This window comes from Scyliorhinus torazame, chromosome 16 (genome assembly GCF_047496885.1).
Source record: "Scyliorhinus torazame isolate Kashiwa2021f chromosome 16, sScyTor2.1, whole genome shotgun sequence".
Lineage (NCBI taxonomy): Eukaryota > Metazoa > Chordata > Chondrichthyes > Carcharhiniformes > Scyliorhinidae > Scyliorhinus > Scyliorhinus torazame.
The window spans coordinates 25598891-25621745 of record NC_092722.1 but is presented as its reverse complement, the minus strand read 5'-3'; the positions used below and the strand labels follow the sequence as shown (position 1 = coordinate 25621745).

At 49.6% G+C, this 22855-nt stretch overlaps 1 protein-coding gene across 7 annotated transcripts in view; it reads left to right on the top strand.

Moving 5' to 3' along the window:
• rnf207b (ring finger protein 207b) overlaps positions 1–22622 on the top strand; it is a 61188-nt gene extending 38566 nt beyond the window's left edge. For 6 of the 7 annotated variants that reach the window (XM_072478092.1, XM_072478090.1, XM_072478095.1 and 3 more), the window contains 8 exons: positions 2726–2794; positions 2892–3016; positions 14338–14524; positions 15807–15992; positions 19073–19124; positions 19938–20055; positions 20982–21077; positions 21757–22622. In XM_072478092.1, coding sequence (XP_072334193.1) covers positions 2726–2794; positions 2892–3016; positions 14338–14524; positions 15807–15992; positions 19073–19124; positions 19938–20055; positions 20982–21077; positions 21757–21940 — 1017 coding nt within the window. In that variant the 3' untranslated portion in view covers positions 21941–22622. The remainder of the gene's footprint in view (positions 1–2725; positions 2795–2891; positions 3017–14337; positions 14525–15806; positions 15993–19072; positions 19125–19937; positions 20056–20981; positions 21078–21756) is intronic. The other variant, XM_072478094.1, reaches the window with a different exon arrangement.
• Positions 22623–22855: the final 233 nt, after the last annotated feature.

Here is a 22855-nt window from a genome sequence, read left to right as displayed (position 1 = left end):
GTGTTCTGCAATACAAGCCAGCTATTTAGCCCACTGTGCTAAACCAGCCCCTCACATGTGCGTGAGTGTATATGTGTTTGTGTATGTGGAGTTTGTGTATGTGGGTGTGTGGATATATGTGTGTGAGTGATTATTCACATTGGACAAGGTCAGGATCAGCTGTGATAGCCTTCTTTGAGAGGAGAAAGGTGATAAGCACATTGTCAAAATAACTCATTGTGAATGCTTCTCAGGTTTCTTCGCATTTCCATCCCGGAGTACATTCCACACCCCATTGACCTTCCCACTGATCCAGTATTTCATTTCTCATTTATTCCTCTGTTCACACCCCCCCCCCTTCCACTTCCACAGCGCCTGGGAACATTCCATCTCCTATTGGCCACCTCGGCTATGCAATATTCTTTTTAAACGACTCTTTCTCTCTCTTTATTTTCTCCCCAATTGTTCCACTTCCTGTCCTGAAGATAGCTGTGTGATCGCTAGACAATCTGCTCGCTGGGTGAGGCATCATAGTTGAGCCCCACACGTTGCAATTTGTCAAAAAGAACTTGCACAATCTTTCCAGAGGTCACTAAGCAACCACCAGGACTGGGAATTGTAGCCTCACTTCCTGAACCAGGCGAACTGCGAGCGAGACACGTATCTCATCCCAAAAACTTGGTCAAAGAGATAGGTTTTAATGAGTGTCTTAATGGTGGCACAGTGGTTAGTACTGCTGCCTCACAGCGCCAAGGACCCAGGTTCAATTCTGCCTTTGGGTGTCCGTCTGTGTGGGTTTGCACGTTCTCCCCAGGTCTGCGCGGGTTTCCTCCGGGTGCTCCGGTTTCTTCCCACCGTCCAAAGATGTGGTTAGGTGGATTGGCCATGATCAATTGCCCTTAGTGTCCAAAGATGTGCAGGTTAGGTGGGGTTACGGGGATAGGGTGGGGGAGTAGGCCTGGGTAGGGTGCTCTTTCAGAAGGCTGGCACAGACTCGCTGGACCGACAGCCTCCTTATCCACTGCAGGGATTCTATGGAGGAGAGAGAGAGAGAGAGACAGAGTTTAGGGAGGGAATTCCAGAGTTCAGGGAATGACAGCTGAAGATATGCCCAACAATGCAAGGGTGAAGAAAGTTGGGCTGTGCAAAAGGCCAGAATGGGGGTGGAGAGATCTCATTGGGCTGGAGGAGATTGCAGAGATAGGGAGAGGGAGAGGGCAAGTTAGAGTTTGAAAACATGGATGAGAATGTTAATATACAATCCCTACAGTGCAGAAGGAGGACATTTGACCCATCGAGTTTGCACTGTCCCTTGGCCAGAGCAACCTACTTTGGCCCACGCCTCCACCCTATCCCCGTAATCCAGTAACAACACTTAACTTTTAGGACACTAAGGGGCTATTTATCATGGCCAATCCACTTAACCTGCACATCTTTGGACTGTGGGAGGAAACTGGAGCACCCGGAGGAAACCCACGCAGACACCGGGAGAATGTGCAAACTCCACAGTCACCCAAAGCCGGAATCGAACCTGGGACCCTGGAGCTGTGAAGCAACTGTGCTAACCACCGTGCCGCGTGGTGGCATTGCCGGGCATTTAAATGAAAAATAATGAAGGATTGATATGGCACTAATTTCTCACCTATTTAAAGTAAACTGAAAATGCATCTGAGGTCAATTTCTCTTTCATGGGATGTGGACGATGCTGTTATGGTCAGCATGCGCTGCTCATGCCACATTACCCTTGAACTGAGGAGGCCGTTTAACAGTCAACCACATTGTTGTGGGCTTGGAATCACATATGTAGGCCAGGCCAGGTAAGGCAGCTGAAACCACGGCACCAATGGTGGGGCAAAGCGATCAGTCGCTATGCAGGAGGCCAGAATTGTAGGAGAGCAGAGATCTCGGAGAGCTGTAGGGCTAGATGGGGGGGGGGGGGGGGGGGGGGGAGATGGAGCGATGCAGATGGACGAGGGTGGGAAGGTGGAGGGATTTGAAAACAAGGATAGGAATTTTAAACTTTAAAAATAATTTTTTTTTTTTAAGTGTACCCAATTCATATTTTTTCCAATTAAGGGGCAATTTAGCGTGGCCAATCCACCTACCCTGCACATCTTTGGGTTGTGGGGGTGAAACCCCACGCAAACACGGGGAGAATGTGCAAACTCCAGACGGACAGTGACCCAGAGCCGAGATCGAACCTGGGACCTCGGCGCCGTGAGGCAGTAGGGCTAACCCACTGCGCCACCGTGCTGCCCCCAGGAATTTTAAACTTGAGGTGGTGCCAGACCGGAAGCCATTGTGTGTCAGCGAGTACGAGGGAGATGTTTGAACGGGATACAACCGTATTCTCAGTGAGGTCACGTCTCCCAACCTGAAAAATGGGGAGGAAAAAAATGGGAAAAATGCTGAGTCCCATGGGTGCAAGATGTGGACAGGTTGACCCAAAGGCTCGAGCCTCTGAAAGCTTTAGGCCATCACCAACGTTTTGATTCAGAGGTGGGGTGAGCCGGGGGGGGAACCTACATTGGGAGTGCTGTCAATCCTCCATGATTGACCTGGAGTCTTCAGGAATTGAAGAACAATATCCCGGGGACTGCTGCGAGCAACATACCGTAGCAGCTGTTTGACTGGGTGGGATGGTTGGAGGTGGGATTTCAGCTGATGAAACACACCCAGGTATAGGCTCGGCAACCTTAATCCCAGTGCACAATTTCAGCTGGTCTTTCTTTTTACCTCTTGGCAGCAACTCATGGAGAGGCTGCAGAAGATCGTTAAACTCCCCCATCGCCTGAGGCCAACACAGAGCAGCAAGGTAAGCTTAAAGCAGCCAGCTTGAAGCACTGGGAATTGAACACCATCGGGAAAGGCCAGCGGTTCAGTTTTAAAGGTGGTCCTGTCTTCTATTTTAGATAAACACGGAGTACAGGCAAGTGTTTGCTCGGTGTCTGGAACCTCTGCTCTTCCTGAACCAGCGACGTTCCGGATCGGTGACTGGGGGGGTCCCAGGAACTGGCATCAACAACGGAAATGGAATGTAAGCTATTCTACAAACAGCGTGATTAATAGCATGGGAATCAACAAGACCTTGCATTTATATAGCACCTTTGATGTTGCAAAATGTTCCACAATTGCTTAAAGTGGAGAATTATCAGACACAATTTGACATCAAACATAAGGAAATGTTCAGGAACTCGGGATGTCTCAACTACATCCAATGTAGTTGTTGTTATAAAGACGGAAATGGAGCAGCTCATTTGCACACACAGAGAACCATTTTGTTTTGTGAGTAGATTGAGAGATAAATATTGGCCAGAACGTTGGCCAATAATTACCCTTCTTGTACCATGTCACGTCACACCCAGGAAAGCAGACAAGGTCCCGGTTTAATGTTTCGTCAAAAGAGTGGGTGAGAGGCAGGCCTTCAAGAAGCAACTTCAAAACTCTCTGCACATACCATTCACCCAAATTTGCCCAATTCAGTGCCTCAGCTTCGGGTCCCAGTCCCTCACTCAGTATACTGAAAGGGAAAAGTCTTCAGCTTCACTCTGGCCATCTGTGCAGCCAGATAATTCATTTCTAGCCATCTGCTCGAGACGGCCTGATAATGTATTAAAACATAAGAAACAGAAATAGGCCATACGGCCCCTCGAACCACTTCCACCATTCAATAAGGTCGTGGCAGGGTGGCACAGTGGTTAGCACTGCTGCCTACGGCGCTGAGGTCCCAGGTGCGATCCCGGCCCTGGATCACTGTCCGTGTGGAGTTTGCACATTCTCCCCGTGTCTGTGTGGGTTTCACCCTCACGACCCAAAAAATGTGCAGGTTAGGTGGATTGGCCACGCTAAGTTGCCCGTTAATTGGAAAAAAATAATTGGGTCCTCTAAATTAAAAAAATAAATAATGTAATGCTGACCTTCCTGCCCAAACCACATATCATTCGATTCCTTTATGAGTGCAAAAATCTTTTTTTATTTTTTTATTTAAAAATAAAAATAAATTTAGAATACCCAATTCATTTTTTCCAATTAAGGGGCAATTTAGTGTGGCCAATTCACCTAGCCTGCACATCTTTTTGGGTTGTGGGGGCGAAACCCACGCAAACACGAAGAGAACGTGCAAACTCCACACGGCCAGTGTCCCAGAGCCGGGGTCGGACCTGGGACCTCGGCACCGTGAGGCAGCAGGGCCAACCCACTGCGCCACAGTGAAAAAATCTATTCATTTCAAACTTGAATATTCTCATTTACCGAGTATCCATAGCTCTCTGGGAGGAGAATCTCAAAAATTCTCAACCCGCTGATTGAAGAAATTCCTTCTCACCCCAGTCCTAGATAGCTGAGACCTTAACCTGATAGTTAATCTCTCAGTTGTAGACTCTCTAACCAGGAGAAACAGACTCCCAGCATCTACCCTGTCAAACCCTCTAAGATATTATGCATTTCAATTAGATCTCCTCATTCTTCTAAATTCCGGGGAATCTGGACCCATTCTACTCAATCTCAGTCAAGGGGTGACTGATCTCAAAGGTCTGTTGCTGAAACCTTGCTGACACAAGAGTCCCAATCATAAAATAATGAGGGTGTCGGAAATATCTGTAATTCCTTTTTAAAAAAAAAATAATTTTTATTAAAGGTTTTCATAAAATATCAATAACAAATTGAGAAAGAAAAAAGAACCCAACAGGTTTAAGTACAAAACACAATCAAAAAAAGCAACCCCCCAAACCCCTCCCCCCCCCCGTACCTAAATAATAAATTAACATTAACACCCCGACTTAAGACAACAGGTGTATACACCCCTCAGACCATTCCAGTGTAAATAACATAAACAAAAATAAAGTAAACCACCCCCCCCCCCGAGCTGCTGCTGCCATTGACCAATGTCTACCGTTCTGCCAGAAAGTCTAAGAACGGTTGCCACCGCCTAAAGAACCCTTGTACCGACCCTCTCTAGGCGAATTTCACCCTCTCCAATTTAATGAACCCTGCCATATCGCTGATCCAGGATTCCACGCTTGGGGGCCTCGTATCTTTCCACTGAAGGAGAATCCTTCGCCGGGCTACCAGGGATGCAAAGGCCAGAATTTCGGCCTCTTTCGCCTCCTGCACTCCCGGCTCCTCTGCCACCCCAAATATTGCGAGCCCCCAGCCCGGTTTGACCCTGGATCCTACCACCCTCGACACCGTCCTCGCTACGCCCTTCCAAAATTCCTCCAGCGCTGGGCATGCCCAGAACATATGGGCGTGATTTGCTGGGCTCCCTGAGCACCTAACACACCTGTCCTCACTCCCAAAGAACCTGCTCATCCTTGTCCCGGTCATGTGTGCCCTGTGCAGCACCTTAAACTGTATAAGGCTGAGCCTCGCGCATGAAGAGGAAGAGTTCACCCTCCCTAGGGCATCTGCCCACGTCCCCTCTTCGATCTCCTTTCCTAGCTCCTCCTCCCACTTATGAAATATCTGTAATTCCGATGGTCGGTACAGCAAGCGGAGCCCACAACTCGAGTCCCTGCTTGACTAAAGTGGATCTGCATTTTATCAGCCAACAGGTGGTGTCGAGTGGATAATCTAAATACATGGAATAGTTATATTTCCAAGCTATGTCTGCCAAATCTGACAGTTCTTGGAAATGTTGATATGGAACAGTACAGAGCTGTGTTGCTGTGTGGCCCATGGGGGCTGGGCATGGTCACACATTCCGGACTGCAGCAAACTCATTTCAGTCCTCGCTTTCCCTCCCCCTCCTCTATTTCTCTCCAGGCCCGGACTCAAGGATAGTTCTATAGGGCGAGCAGCCTGCAAATCTGGAAAGAGAGTGGGATGGATGGTTGAGGGGCATCGTCCCTGCCTGGGCCTGTACTTATTTCTGAGATTTGTCGGAGGTATAGTTAGAGGTTCCCGAAACAGGGTGGCATGGTGGCGCAGTGGTTAGCCGTGCTGCCTCGCGGAGCTGAGGATCCGGGTTCGATCCTGGCCCCGGGTCACTGTCCGTGTGGAGTTTGCTCATTCTCCCCATGTCTGCGTGGGTTTCACCCCCACAACCCAAAGATCTGCAGGGTAGGTGGATTGGCCCTCAATTGGGGAAAAAATAATAATTGGGTACTCTAAATTTATTTTAAATAAGAGGAGCCCGAAATAACTTTCGGGTCCGTTGTTAAACCTGGGCCAGTCTACAAAATCCCAAAACGGCGTCTCGAGAGCAGGGGAATTCTCCCTGATGTGCTAGGGCCAGTATTTATCTGACAAACAATATCAGCGAAACTAGAATCTGGTGTTATCCCAGTGCGCACTTGTGGAGTTTCTACGGGGAAAATTATCCGCCCCATTTCCTACATTAACCCCAGTGTTTACATTCCAAAAGTACTTCATTGGCTACAAGACACTTTGTGACATCCTAGGATTGTAAAAGGCACTGTACAAACACAAGCATTTTCCTTTAAAAGCTGTATATGATCCATTTGTAACCTGCTTTCAGGTGCAAAAATACCGCAAAGTGTTCAGTGGATGAACTACCTCAGGCAGCACCGTGCTTTGACAGCAACCTCGCAATATGGCAGTCAGGCCCTCGCCTGTCTTCAATAGTCAGCGTGGCGGTACAGGCTGTGCTGGATGGATTATCATGTTATCTGCTCTTTGTTGAATGGTGACGTCAATCCCAGTAATATTTTCCACATCAATCCTCTGCAGTTTTCAGCCCCGGTTTCTCCTGTGAGTGATTGACAGGCGTCTCCAGTCGAGTGAGGCCCCCGCAGGAGCGAGGCCTTGTCTGCTGCCACTATTTTTATCAGAATTTCAGGGAACTGTCTGGGACACAATTCACTGGGATTGTTTATATTTAGTCCTGTTGATGTCAGTATGTGGCTCTCCCAAAGCGAAATAGTTACAGGGAACTCTGACAGAGGGGAACATCAAGGAGACCAGGGTCTGGAGTAGGCGAGATAGTTGCGAGAGATTTCAATGCAGAACACTATTACCGAGTGACCAGAGAACTAGCGACAGTACCGTCACAGGTAAGTTGCTGCTTGTGGTTTAATTTACTTATTAATTCATTCCAGGCTGTCATTCTTGAGGCTGCGATGGGCTATAACCTCTCCTGCACATCCTTTACTGCCCCAGTTATAACCCCAGAGCTTTGAGTGTAGACTCCTGTGCAATCGTTCCTGTTTCTCAGTGAATATTCACTTTTCTCATGACTCCGATTTTGTGATGTTTCTTTGCGTCAGACTAAATGCTGTGTCTGCGTGGGTTTCCTCCGGGTGCTCCGGTTTCCTCCCACAATCCTGAAAGACATGCTGCTAGGTAATTTGGACATTCTGAATTCTCCCTCGGTGTACCCGAACTGGCGCCGGAATGTGGCGATGAAGGGCTTTTCGCAGTAACTTCATTGCAGTGTTAATGTAAGCCTACTTGTGACACTAAAGATTATTATTAAATGAAGGCTCGTGACCACACAAAGCTGCAGGGGTCTGAATTGAGCACCCCTGAATCTCCAGCCCAATTCGGTTACACCTAATGCTTTCAACACTCGGTTCAATATTTAACCTGATGGAATCTACCTCAGGATTTTTTTTCTTTTCTTTTTAAAATAATTTTTATTAAGGTTTTCACAGAATATCAATAACAAAATGAAAAAAGAATCCAACAGGGTTAAATACAAAAATCAGTCAATAAACAACACTCCATACCCCCCTCCCCCCTGTATATAAATAATAAATTAACACCCCAACTTAACACAAATCCAACATAGCAAATATATACACCCCCTCACCTTCAGATCCCCCAGTGTAAATAAACAAGAATAACCCCCCCCCCCCCCCCCCCCCCCCCCCCGGAGTTGTTGCTGCCATTGACCAATTGGTCTACCGTTCTGCCAGGAAGTCTAAGAACGCTTGCCACCACCTGAAGAACCCTTGTACCGACCCTCTCAAGGCGAATTTCACCCTCTCCAACTTAATAAACCCCGCCATATCGTTGATCCAGGATTCCACGCTTGGGGGCCTCGTGTCCTTCCACTGAAGAAGAATCTTCCGCCGGGCTACCAGGGACGCAAAGGCCAGAATACCGGCCTCTTTCGCCTCCTGCACTCCCGGCTCCTCTGCCACCCCAAATATTGCGAGCCCCCAGCCCTGGATCGTACCACCCTCGACACCGTCCTCGCTACGCCCTTCCAAAATTCCTCCAGCGCTGGGCATGCCCAGAACATATGAGTGTGGTTTGCTGGGCTCCCTGAGCACCTAACACACCTGTCCTCACCCCAAAAAAACCGGTTCATCCTTGTCCCGGTCATGTGTGCCCTGTGCAGCACCTTAAACTGTATGAGGCTGACCCTTGCGCACGAAGATGAAGAGTTCACCCTCCCTAGGGCATCTACCCATGTCCCTTCCTCGATCATCTCTCCCAACTCCTCCTCCCACTTACCTTTCACCTCCACCACCGAGGCCTCCTCCTCCTCCTGCATCACCTGGTAAGTTTCCGAGATCTTCCCCACTCCCACCCACCCTCCCAAGAGCACCCTGTCCTGTACTGTGCGTGGCAGCAGCCGCGGGAATTCCACCACCTGCCGTCTGGCAAACGCCCTTACCTGTAAGTACCTGAAGGTGTTCCCCAGGGGGGAGCCCATATTTCTCCTCCAACTCACCCAGGCTTGCGAACTTCCCGTCCACAAACAGGTCTCCCACCCTTCGTATCCCTGCCCTGTGCCACCCCGAAAACCCTCCATCTGTCCTCCCTGGGACGAACCAGTGGTTCCCCCGTATTGGGGTCCACACTGAGGCCCCAACTTCCCCCCTGTGCCGCCTCCACTGCCCCCAGATTTTGAGGGCAGCCGCCACTACCGGGCTCGTAGTATACCTCCTTGGAGGGAGCGGCAGCGACGCCGTTGCCAGCGCTCCCAGACTCGTACCCACACGGGGCGCCGTCTCCAGCCTCTTCCATGCAGCCCCCTCCCCCTCCATCACCCACTTGCGCACCATCGTCGCGTTGGCGGCCCTGTAGTACCCACAGAGGTTGGGCAGTGCCAGCCTCCCCCCATCTCTACCCCGCTCCAGGAACACCCTTCTCACCCTCGGAGTCCCTCGCGCCCACACAAACCCCATTATACTCCTGTTAACCCGCCTTAAAAAGACCTTTGGGATAAACACGGGGAGGCACTGGAACAGGAACAAAAGCCTTGGGAGTACCGTCATTTTGACTGACTGCACCCTACCCGCCAAGGACAGCGGCAACGCGTCCCACCTCTTGAACTCCTCCTCCATTTGCTCCACCAGCCTTGTGAAATTAAGCCTATGCAGGGCCCCCCAGGTCCTGGCCACCTGGATCCCCAAATACCTGAAGCTCCTCTCCACCCTTTTTAGTGGGAGCTCGCCAAGCCCCCTCTCCTGGTCCCCTGGTTGAACCACGAACAGCTCGCTCTTCCCCATGTTGAGCTTATACCCCGCGAAATCCCCGAATTCCCTGAGGATCCTCATTACCTCTGGCATTCCCCCCACCGGGTCCGCACATACAACAGCAAGTCGTCCGCATAGAGCAACACCCTATGCTCCTCCCCACCCCGCACCAATCCCCTCCAGTTCCTCGACTCCCTCAGTGCCATAGCCAGGGGTTCAATCGCCAGTGCGAAGAGCAGGGGGGACAGGGGACACCCCTGCCTCGTCCCTCGGTGCAACCAAAAGTACTCAGACCTCCTCCTGTTCGTGGCCACACTCGCCATCGGGACCTCATACAACAGCCTGACCCACCTGCCAAACTCCTCCCCAAACCCAAATCTCTTCAGCACCTCCCACAGGTATCCCCACTCTACCCTATCGAAGGTTTTCTCAGCGTCCATCGCCACCATTATCTCGCCTCCCCCTCCCTCGCCGGCATCATGATAACGTTCAGAAGCCTCCGCTCGTTCGCGTTCAACTGCCTCCCCTTCACGAACGCTGTCTGGTCTTCGTGGATGACCTGCGGCACACAATCATCAATCCTCGTGGCTAAGACCTTCGCCAGCACCTTGGCATCGACATTTAACAACAAAATCGGCCTGTAAGACCCACACTGCACGGGATCCTTGTCCCGCTTCAGGATCAAGGAGATCAGTGCCCGGGACATCGTCGGGGGCAAAGCCCCCCCTCCCTTGCCTCATTAAAGGTCCTAACTAGCAAAGGACCCAACAGGTCCATATATTTTTTATAGAATTCGACCGGGAAACCGTCAGGCCCTGGTGCCTTCCCCGCCTGCATGCTCCCTAACCCTTTGATCAGCTCCTCCAGTCCAATTGGGGCCCCCAATCCCGCCACCAGTCCCTCCTCCACCTTCGGAAACCTCAATTGGTCCAGAAAGTGGCCCATCCCTCCCTCCTCCAGTGGGGGCTCAGACCGATACAATTCCTCATAAAAGTCCCTGAAGACCCCATTGATGCCATCCCCACTTCGCACCACACTCCCTCCCCTGTCCTTAATTCCCCCGATCTCCCTAGCTGCGTCCTGCTTCCGAAGCTGATGCGCCAGCATCCGGCTTGCCTTTTCCCCATACTCATAAATCGCCCCCTGGGCCTTCCTCCACTGCACCTCCGCCTTCCTGGTGGTCACCAGGTCGAATTCGGCCTGGAGGCTGCGCCTCTTCCTCAACAGTCCTTCCTCAGGCACCTCCGCATACCTCCTGTCTACCCTCACCATCTCCCCCACCAGCCTCTCCCTCTCCCTCTGCTCCCTCCTCTCCTTGTGGGCCCTAATGGAGATCAGCTCTCCCCTAACCACCGCCTTCTTCGCCCCCCATACCATCCCCACTCGGACCTCCCCGTTATCGTTGGCCTCCAGATACCTCTCTATGCTTCCTCGGACCCGCTTACTCACCTCCTCGTCCGCTTACAGCCCCACCTCCAAATGCCACAACAGGCGCTGGTCCCTCTCCTCCCCCAGCTCTAAGTCCACCCAATGCGGGGCGTGATCCGAAATGGCTATCGCCGAGTACTCGGTATCCTCTACTCTCGCTATCAGTGCCCTGCTCAAAATAAAAAAGTCGATCCGGGAATAAGCCTTATGGACATGTGAGAAGAATTAAAATTCCCTAGCCCCCGGCCTTGCAAATCTCCAAGGGTCCACCCCTCCCATCTGGTCCATAAACCCCCTCAGCACCTTAGCCGCCGCCGGCTTCCTACCCGTCCTAGACCTGGAGTGATCCAGTGCCGGATCCAACACTATGTTAAAGTCTCCCCCCATTATCAGGCCCCCCACTTCCATATCTGGGATCCGACCCAACATGCGCCGCATAAAACCCGCATCGTCCCAGTTCAGGGCATACACATTGACCAGTACCACCCTCTCTCCCTGCAGCTTACCACTAACCATTACGTACCTACCGCCATTATCTGCCACAATGCTCGACGCCTCGAACGACACCTTCTTTCCCACCAAGATCGCCACCCCTCGATTTTTGGCATCCAGCCCCGAATGAAACACCTGACCTACCCACCCTTTCCTCAATCTTACCTGGTCTGCCACCTTCAGGTGTGTCTCCTGGAACATGACCACATCCGCCTCCAGCCCCTTCAGGTGCGCGAACACGTGGGCCCGCTTGACCGGCACGTTCAGTCCCCTTACATTCCAGGTGATCAGCCGGATCAGGGGGCTACCCACCCCCCTCCCCCGCCGACTAGTCATAACCCCTCCTCAGCCAGCCACGCACCCGCACACCACGCCCGGCCCGTTCCCCACGGCGGTAGGCCCCCATCTCGACCCCCCCCGCCCACTCGCCCCAGCTCCCCCTTGACCATAGCAGCAGCAACTCGCGAGGCCCCATCACACTGCCGGCCATCCACCCCTGTTCCATTTGCTTACCCCCCTCCAAGAGCCCCCCCGACCAACCCAACCAAAACAGTGCCCAACCCGCCCTAACCACCCTCACCAAACCAGAAAGAAAAAGACAAGAGCAAAGGACACCCCCCTCAAAAAGTAACATATCAACCGCAATCCCCAAACGCCCATCCCGACCCTCAATCTGTGTCCAACTTCTCGGCCTGAACAAAGGCCCACGCCTCCTCCGGAGACTCAAAATAATGGTGCCGGTCCTTGTAGGTGACCCACAGCCGTGCTGGCTGCAACATGCCAAACTTCACCCCCTTCCTGTGCAGCACTGCCTTTGCTCGATTGTACCCGGCCCTCCTCTTCGCCACCTCCGCACTCCAGTCCTGGTATATTCGAACCTCCGCGTTCTCCCACCTGCTGCTCCTCTCCTTCTTGGCCCACCTGAGCACACACTCCCGATCGACGAACCGATGGAACCGCACCAGCACCGCCCGCGGAGGTTCGTTAGCCTTGGGCCTCCTCGCCAGCACTCTATGGGCCCCTTCCAGCTCCAGGGGCCCCTGGAAGGACCCTGCTCCCATCGGCGAGTTCAACATGGTGACCACATAGGCCCCCACCTCCGGCCCCTCCAGCCCCTCCGGGAGGCCCAGAATCCGCAAGTTCTTCCGCCTCAACTGATTCTCCATCTCCTCGAACCGCTCCTGCCATTTCTTGTGGAGCGCCTCCACCTTTACCGCCAGGCCTAAGATCTCGTCCTCGTTGTCGGAGCTCTTTTGTCAGGCCTCGCGGATCACCACCCCCTGCGGATCGTCTGTGTCTCCAGCAGCTTATCAATAGAAGCCTTCATCGGCTCAAGCAGGTCCGCTTTAATCTCCCTAAAGCAGCGCTGGATAACCTCCTGTTGCTCCTGCGCCCACTACATCCACGCTGCCTGGTCCCCGCCCGCCGCCATTTTGTTCTTCTTCCCTCGCACCTTCTTCGGGTCCACCACCACTTTTTTAGTCGTCCTGCTCCTGGTAAAAGCCATATGCTGTCGAGGAACTATTGTACTCTCCTTCCCACAGCAGGAAACGTCGAACAAATGCCGTTGGGGGCCCTGAAAAGAGCCCAAAAGTCCGTTTTCTGCGGGAGCTGCCGAATGTGCGACTTAGCTCCGCATAGCCACAACCGGAAGTCTTCAATCTTCCTCAGGATTGAGGGCCTGGCATAACCCGATTCCCCAAAATATGGTGTCTCACACCATTTGTATTCTATGGCCATATGCTGTCTCCCTGTACCACCCCTCGGGTATGTTCCGGCATTATGATAATTCCGTGATTTGGTAGCTACCTCAACGGCTCGATGTTTAGCTACTGTATGATTTACTTAAGCCACACTCTCTGCTACGTTACCAGCTGACGGCGAGAAAAGCAGTTGAGAGTGGGGTAAGGAGAAAAGGGGATAAAATGTCACCCAGGAGTACTGCTCCTGATTGCTATCCCATGATCCTTGCTTGAGTTGATCTAAACTCTGTTGTCATCACAGAATATTCTGCCGACACTCGATGTCTAGGACGAGGTAAAAGAGAACAGAAAGATTTGTATTCATATATCTTTCTATTCCAAAGCGTTTACAGTTCGAGTCTAGGCAAGACTACAGCCAATATATTAGAATCATAGAATTTACCGTGCAGATGGAAGCCATTCGGCCCATTTGAGTTTGCACCGGCCCTTGGAAAGAGCATCCTACTTAAGCCTCCACCCTATCCCTGTGACCCAGTAACCCACCTAACCTTTTGAGCATTAAGGGGAAATTCAGCATGGCCAATTCACCTAACCTGCACATCTTTGGACTGTTGGACGAAACCGGAGCACCCGGAGGAAACACACACAGACACGGAGAGAAAGTACAAACACCACACAGACAAGGCCGGAATTGAACCTGGGTCCCTGGCACACCCAACAAGGCCCCATAAATAGCAGATAATTTGATTTAGTAATATTAATTGAGGGATAAATATTGGTCGAGGACATGGAGGCAAGCTCGCCAGCTCTTCTTTGAATAGGGCGGAGTGGTATTTTGTATCCACCAAGGGGGCAGGTGGGGCCTTATGTTAATGTTACAACTAACAAGGGCAGCACAGTGGTGCAGTGGGTTAGCCCTGCAGCCTCATGGCGCTGAGGTCCCAGGTTCGATCCCGGCTCTGGGTCACGTCCGTGTGGAGTTTGCACATTCTCCCCATGTTTGCGTGGGTTTCGCCTCCACAACCCAAAGATGTGCAGGCTTGTGGATTGGCCGCGCTAAATTGACCCGTAATTGGAAAAAATGAATTGGGTACTCTTAAATTTTTTTTTTTTTTAAATGTTGCAACTAACAGAGCCTTGGGTGATATAAGAGAAAGGGGTATATTTTTCTCCTTGAGTCACCTCTTTCACTGTTGGTTGCGAATGTAAACTAACTGAACCCCTGGATTTCATGGTATTTGCGTTATGCGAACATGTATTCGGTGAACACTTCTGGTTTTTTTTCTGCAGATTTCTGCAATCTGTCTTTAACTGTGCCCCATGTTCTTTTTTTTCCTCAAATGCAGGAACTTGGTGGGCACAAAGACATTTCCAATTTCCGGTTCTTGTGCATCCATGGGGGACATGTCGCTAACAAACACAGTGACATGCAAACCCACCTCTCACCGCTACATTAGCACCAAGGTCCTGCTGGCAGAGGGAGTCCACAGCCCCTTTATGGAGCATTGTCGGAATTACGAGAACAAGTTCAGGGTAAGGGAGATGTGGAATGAGCTGAGATCCAAGTTTCTCCAAGGCTGCAGCATCCAGAGGGTTTGGGAAGTTCAAAGGGAGACTGGAGTGTCTGTGGGATCTGTCAGTGAGAAAGGCTTGCATTTCATGACCAGGGAGACCCCAAAGTGTTTCACAGATAATGATACTTTTTGCAATATTGTCACTGAGGAAACATGGCTGCCATTTTGTGTTGCCATAGAAATACAAACCTTTCTTTCTTGTCAAAATTCATTTTTACGGGATGTGGGCTTCGATGGTTAGGCCAGCATTTGTTGCCCATCCCTAGTTGCCCTTCAGAAGGTGGTAGTAAGCTGCCTTCGTGAACCGCTGCAGTCCATGTGGTGTAGGTGCACCCACAGTGCTGATAGGGAAGCAGTTTACAATTGTTATGACATTCAACAATGGTTTCATTCTCATCATTAGACTTTTAATTCCAGATTTTATTGGATTCAATTTCCAACATCTGCCTTGGTGGGATTCGAACCTGGGTCCCCAGAGTATTACCTTCGGTTTCTGGATCACCAGTGCAGTGACAATACCACAACACCGCTGCCTCCCCTTCATGTTACAAGAAGCTCACAGATTTAGGGCAGCACGGTGGCACAATGGTTAGCACTGCTGCCTCACGGTACCGAGGACCCGGGTTTGACCCCAGCCCGGGACACTGTCCGTGTGGAGTTTGCACATTCTCCCCGTGTCTGCGTGGTACTCGTCCCCACAACCCAAAAAAAGATGTGCAGGGTAGGTGGATTGGCCACGCTAAATTGCCCCTTAACTGGAAAAATAAAGAATTAGACACTCTAAATTTTTTTTTTTTTAAAAAGGGGAAAAAAAATCCCAGATTTGATACCCAGCATACAGAGGGAGCCAGTCTCAGCCAGGGCAGCAGTTTGCTTGCTTCATTTAGTTTTGGAGCTCTGAATCAGAGTTTGTGGGGACGGGGGGGTGTGTGTGTGCTGGGGATCTGCCAGGGTTTCCACATCTGGCCACTATCCAGAGTGTAGACAGTTTGGCTCTGAGGCTCTTCATTAGTAACTATCATGGCAACACTCACATTGTCTTGGCTCACACCTGAGGAATGGGCACTTGAGTGAAGTCACAGAAAGTTGAGTGTGTGAGGAAAGACACAACTCGGAAAGTCAACAGCTCCGAAGAGCCCTGGGGAATGGAGAGGCTGGCGGGAGGAAGTTTTAGTGCTTAAGAAATATTAGTGACTACCTCGGCCTCTGCTGTGTCTGACCGGTGATTGCCATTTGGCCAGGCCTTACAGACAGAGCTGCAGACACTGAAGGACCAGGTGCAAGAGATGCATCGGGATCTGACCAAGCACCACTCGCTCATCAAGACAGATGCAATCGACGAGATCGTACAGAAATCGCTCCGGATGGAAATTCAGATCTCTTCCCAGTACTCCTCTGTAGAGACCATGAGGACCATGTTTGAGGAGGTACAGCACGATGCTAATGGTTTTACCATAGAGATTCTTTGTGTAATTTTTGTGCTTATCAAAAATGGGATTATTAATTAATGCTGGGGCATTGATCACTTTCATTCAAGGGCTTTATCAAGTCCGGCGCAGCTGGGTTAGAGTGTGCACTGTGCCAATGGAATTCAGCCTCAAAATGGACTCCACATTGCATCAGATGCTGTTTTACATTTTCTCCACCAATTAGTCTGACTTTTGAGTTCAATAGCCAGATTTCCCAAATTAGTGGCATGGGAATAGGAGTAAGCTATACAACCACTCAAGCCTATTATTTCATGGCTGATCTGTACCATAACTCCATTTATCAGCCTTTGCTCCATGTCCCTTATATAACAAAATTATGAATTGATCCTCAGAGTCCGCTGCCTTTTTTGTCAAAGTGCTTGCTGATTTCAGTCCTAAATGGCCCAGCTCTACTGTTAAGCCCTACTGTTCAGGGCTCTCCTATCGAGGCACATTTATGCCCAAATGAATTTCTCATCGCACCTTTACAACCAGTAACAAGAAAGGCACTAGGATCAAAGATGCCTACCCCTTTTCACAGATCAACTCCACTCACCCAGCTTCTCATCATATCCTTCAACCTTCTCTGTCTTTCGAAAGGCATTGATTTACATTTATACCACTCACCTCCTGACTCCCCAAAGTCTGTCCACCATTTACAAGTCACAAGTCAGGAGTGTAATGGAACACTCTCCACTTGCCTGGATGAGTGCAGCTCCAACAGCACTCCATGAAGCTCGACACCATCCAGGACAAAGCCCCCCACTTGTAGGTGGCATCCCAGCTACAAATATTCACTCCCTCCAACACCGAAGCACAGTAGCAGCCGTGTGTACCATCTACAAGATGCACTGCAGCAACACACCAAGGCTCTTCAGGCAGCACCTTCCAAACCCAAGACTACTACCATCTAGAAGGACAAGGGCAGCAGACAAATATGAACACCACCACCAGGGGTAGCACAGTGGTGCAGTGGTTAGCACTGGGACTACGGCGCTGAGGACCCGGATTCGAATCCCGGCCCAGGGTCATCACTGTCTGTGTGGAGTTTGCACATTCTTCCTGTGTCTGCGTGGGTTTCACCCCCACAACTCAAAGATGTGCAGGGTAGGTGGATTGGCCACGCTAAATTGCCCGGTAATTGGAAAAAAAATTGGGTACTCTAAATTTATAAAAAGAAATGAACATCACCACCTGGACGTTCCCCTCCAAACCTGTCACCCTCCTGATTTGGAAATATATAGCTGTTCCTTCACTGTTGTTGGGTCAAAGTCTTCGAATTCCCTCCCAAGTAGCACTGTGGGTGTAACTACACTACATGGATTGCAGCAATTTTTTTTTTTTAAATTTAGAGTAGCCAATTATTTTTTTTCCCAATTAAGGGGCAATTTAGCATGGCCAATCCACTTAACCTGCACATCTTTGGGTTGTGGGGGTGAAACCCACGCAGACATGGGGTGAATGTGCAAACTCCTTACGGACAGTGACCCAGGGCAGCAGTGCTAACCACTGTGCTACCATACTGCCTGTGGATTGCAGCGATTGACGAAGGCAGCTCACCACCACCTTCTCAAGGGCAATTAGGGATGGGTAACAAATGCTGGCCGAACCGGTGGGCCCAGATCCCGTAAAATTTATTTTTTTAAATGCCCTTTCCTGGAACCTTACTCTACAAAACCTATTCAATGGGTGAAAAGGTTTTGCCTAAATTTACTTTCTTGTCAGTTTTCTCCCCTGGCATGCACTCATTGGGTGGTTCCAATCCATGGAAATCAGGCAAGTCCACTAAGTGCCCTTCAACAATGTGCATGCTTTAACTGAATGTCACCAGCCTTATTTGGGAGTTGGAGGGGGTGAGAAATCATATCTAAGCCAATTCCTGTCTTCACACATTGTTCCCACACTTATACTTTCCAGCAGATGTTACCAGATAGTGACTAGACGAGCTGGCCAATTTAACCCTTCTAATGTCGAGGCAATGAGACAACTCAGTCGCTACTGTTGCCACTCCAGTTAACTCAGCACAGACCACAGACTGACCGAGCCTGGCCGGTCATTCAGCTACTTACAAGACATTGATCCATTAATTGTAGCTCTCTATTCCAGACTAGAACGTGAGTGTCAGTCATCGAGAGAGTCTGTTTGCCAACATTATCACAATCATTAAAACGACAAAACGTGTAAAGGAGAATTCTGAATGTCAGAACTGACCCAGAATTTGTGCCCTGGTTTTTTCTACCTGATCAACAAACGGCAATGCTAAAATAACAGAGGAAATAAACAACACAACTGGGCAATCACCATCCCAACTCAATGAAAATAAAGAACTTCCCTCTTACCGTGATCTCTTGTGCAAGGTCTTGGCCCTGGCTCAATTGCTTGACTCACCTGAGTCAGAAGGTTGCGGGTTAAGTCTCACTCCTGAGACATGAGCACAGAATCTAGGCTGCCACTCCCAGTGCAGCACTAAGGGAATGCTGCTCTGTCGGAGGGGCCGCCTTTCAGCAGGAGCATTAAACTGAGATCCCATCTGCTTTCTCAGATGGATGTAGAGGTTCAATGGCACTATTTTGAAGAACAGAATGGAGTTATTCTGGTATACCGATCGATATTTATCCCTCAAACATCACTAAAAACAGATTAGTCGGTCGTTATCATATTGCTGCTTGTGAGAATTTGCTGTCCATTTCCAATGTTATAACAACAATACATTTGGGGATCTGAGGTCAGGAAAGGCTCAATATAAATGCAGCTCTTTAGCCCTTCTCCAACATGCCTTCAGCTGCCTAGTCTTCATGCCAAACCTCTCTCCCTCCCTCTCTTCCTTTACAATCCTCTTGAAAACCCAGACCTGACCCGTGTCTGTTCTCCTAATGCTTCCTTCTTTGGCCCACTGTAAATATTGTGGTCACCCCTCTGTGAAGGGTTTTGGGGCATTCATCAAAGTTAACGGTGCTGAAAAAATGCAAGTAGCTATTGATAAGTTGCAACCTTCATCGTACAGGAAGGACATTCTAATGCTGACTTTTCTTCCTTAGGTTTGGGAGGAAACATATCAGAGAGTTGCAAATGAGCAGGAGATTTATGAAGGTATTGATAGCTGTGCCTGTTTCTCACAGATGTTACTCATGTGCCTGTCTGTCTTGATTGCTTTCTTTATAAGTTATTTTTTCTCATTGTGGGAAGAGGCAGTGAAATATCTGCACCTTCATATCTCATCCTGCCATCTGCTTTGCAAGACCTCTTTTGCCAATTTACAAATACCCTAAACATTCACTTCCTACACAACCAGCACTCTGTGAATTCAATGTGTTTTAAGATTTACGAGGTGCACTGCAGCAACGCACAACTTTTTCAGCAGCAGCTCTGACTCCCTACGACCTCCACATCTGGAAGGACAAGGGTTACTGGCGCATGAGAACCCCCCCCCAACTTCTCTTCTTAAGCAGTTCCTCGGGATCGAGGATGACCTGCTTCCTCTGCAGTTCAGTGGGTTCCAAGAAGGCTGATTGACCCACTGTACGATCTGCAGGCTTTGCCGCATGTGGGAGAGGTGCTGCTTGAAGGGTGGGTAGGTGAGAGGCCTGTGCTTTTACTCCTGAAGCCTTGATTTCACCTCTGCTTATTCCCGACAAAGCCTTTTGATGAGTTTGGTGCCTTCCTAAATGAACCTCCTCCATTTCGATCAGTCTCAAGCCAGGGTTTCCCATGAGTTGGTGGGTATGTTTGCTTTGAGGACATCCCTAAAGGGTTTCCGCTGTTCTGGGAGTCTCCTCCCATGACTGAGTTACATGCCACATCGAGCTGGATGTGTCGTGCTCCTTCATTGTCGCACCAATGTGGAATGCTCATTCACAAAGTAAATACAGGATCCTCATATGCATTCCACATTCTATTTTCAAGCACAACTGCATGACCTGGTGCTACTCAAGCAAGAGAACACATACCTAATGACAATTGCACGGCAGATAAGTCCGTACATCCGCTCGATTGCCAAAGTGAAGGAGCGTCTCGAGCCCAGGTTAGTCACTCCCATCATACCTACTCTTCTCCCCCTCCAATTCTCGGTGTTCTTTTTCTCTCTATCAGGTTCTGTGTGTTACTACAGTGGGTGTTATGGACACTTGTCTCCTCAGTTGGCCTGTTCCATCCACTGTAGAGGCATCACAGCAGGTCGTCAGCCAACATCCACAAACACTGAATGTTAATTCCCAATTGGGACCACTAGGTAATCAGGAGTGGGAACCAGGCTGTTTGCCCTTCCTTCCCATAATCCAGAAAAAAGGAAACACATTTTTACCCGTTACACTTCCACATGTTTATATTCTCACGAGGAAAAGTTGCTTTCTTAAAATGAAAAAGGCTGAATTTGGAGGGCTTTTCCTGCACGATTTGGGGAGACGACAGTGAATGTTTTACTGATACAACTATGGTCAACCCCCCTCCCCAACCCCACCCAAACTAACTTTCTAGACTGAAAAACAGTTGCCTGGTACACCGACTCCTCCTTGCATGACATTGACTGTATCTTTCCCCAGAATGAATTAGGAATGGCGCAAGGAGTCTGTGGGATTTCTTACTTTCCTCGCCTTTTTCTTTGCTCCAACAAGCTTCAGATTCCCAATACCCAAGCTCGGCAACGCTGAATCACTACTTCATGATTTACCTCTCACTTCTTTTCAGACTTGGTGTTGTCCTGCATTATAGACCTTGCCCCTTCACCGGAATGTTTAAATAGAACTTACCGCACAGAAGCAGATTAATTAGTCCAGTTGGACTGTGCAAATGTTCCTGCTCCACACAAGCCTTCCCCGAACCTTCTTCATCCAACCCGATCACAGCCTTCTCTCCCTATCTCCCTTCCAATGCTACAGCACTTACCTCCAATCTTTGGCTTCAAGATCCTGTCCCTTTCACCAACACTTGGACTTTGCTCGTTTCTCCCAGACTGAAAGAGCCAAAGGAGGTGAAAGATGACAGAACGGAAAACATGCTGAAGATTTATGACGAAAACTCCAGTGTGACAGCGGATGGTCAGCACAGGTAGGACCTCTCTTGCAAAGTTGCCATGAGTACCATCCCTAATTAATGGTTTACCCAGTGCGTTGCTGAACCAGACAAGGTCAGCAAAATTCCAAAGACTGGGATGCATTTATATAGCACCTGCCATCATCTCAGAATGACACAAACTGCCTTACAGCCAAGTGAAATGCGTTTGAGATTGGGTCATTATTGTAATGTAGTAAATGGGACAGTGGGGTGTGTGTGATTGTGCGCGTGCATGTGTGACTATCTTGGGGTGACTCCATTCCGGGAAGAGTGGACTCATGGCTGAGCTGATTCCAATGCAGACCTCGCCACAACACTCAACGTGATAGATAGTGGGATTGTAGGGGTGCTACTGTACAATTACTATGCATATAGAACAGATGGGAGCCATTTGGCTCATGCTGCCAGATCTGGAGCTCTGTAAGAACTATCCAATTAATTCAATTCCCCTGTTCTTTCACCAAAGCCTGGCAACATTTTCCTTTTGAAGAATATCTCCAATTCCCTTTTGAAAGTTCAGACTGAATCTGTTTCCACCACCTTTTAGAGACGAAGCACACCATTGTTGAATAGACTGCTGACCATGTCTGTCTGCTCATGCCTGTAGAACCTGGGCAGGAGAGCTGGATTTCAGCTGAGTAAAACCAGGCATAATATTTTGATCTCCTTGTAGGAATGACCTCACATGTGCCAGTGAAGACAAAGAAAAACTGACTGACAACAAGGACAAGGTCATCGACAACCGAACTCTGAACATTCTGCCCGGGGATTCAGAGGTGAAATCCAGGGAATTATACCGGACGGCAAAACAAATGGGTGGATTGGACAGCTCTGACAGGATGGAGCTCACCTCATAGCAAAGAGGCACGAGAGGCACACTGACTCCACTGAACTGTGACAGCCCTCAGAATGTAAATACAACACACTGGCTCGTCCCTGGCTTTGATGATGTTCGCAACTTCAGATCTAGTGCGCAGTCAGGAGATTTGTATTTAAAATTAGAATATTAAGATACCCGTGGATAAAAATATTGGTTCCACTATCTTTTAATCGTAGAATAATAGAATCCCGACAATGCAGGAGGAGGCCATTCGTTGCATCGAGACTGCATCGACCCTCCGAAAGAGCAACCTACCTAGTCCCACTCCCCCGCCCTATCCCCATAGTCCCACCTAATTTGCATATCTTTGGACACTAAGGGGCAAGTTAGCCTGGCCAATCCACCTAACCTGCACATCTTTGGACTGTGGGAGGAAACCGGAGCACCCAGAGGAAACCCACACAGACACGAGGAGAAAGTGCAAACTCCACACAGTGACCCGAGGCCGGAATCGAACCCAGGTCCCTGGCGCTGTGACGTGGCAATGCTAACACTGTGCCGCCGGCAATTAGCAGGGAATAATCCCCAAGTGACAAACAATAAGAACTTGCATTTATATAGTGCCATTACTCTGCTATAACGTCCCAAAGTGTTTCACAGGATTAACAAACAACATTTAACACAAAGATGTATAATGAATAAACTGTAAGATATCTTCATGTTGCCTTTTGTTCTCATTCTGGTTTTCCTCATATTTTGCTTAGTTTCAGGGCAGCACGGTGGCGCAGTGGGTTAGCCCTGGTGCCTCATGGCGCAAGATCCCAGGTTCGATCCAGACTCTGGGTTACTGTCCGTGTGGAGTTTGCACATTCTCCCGTGTTTATGTGGGTTTCGCCCCCACAACCCAAAGATGTGCAGGCTAGGTGGAATTGCCCCTTAATTGGAAAAAATT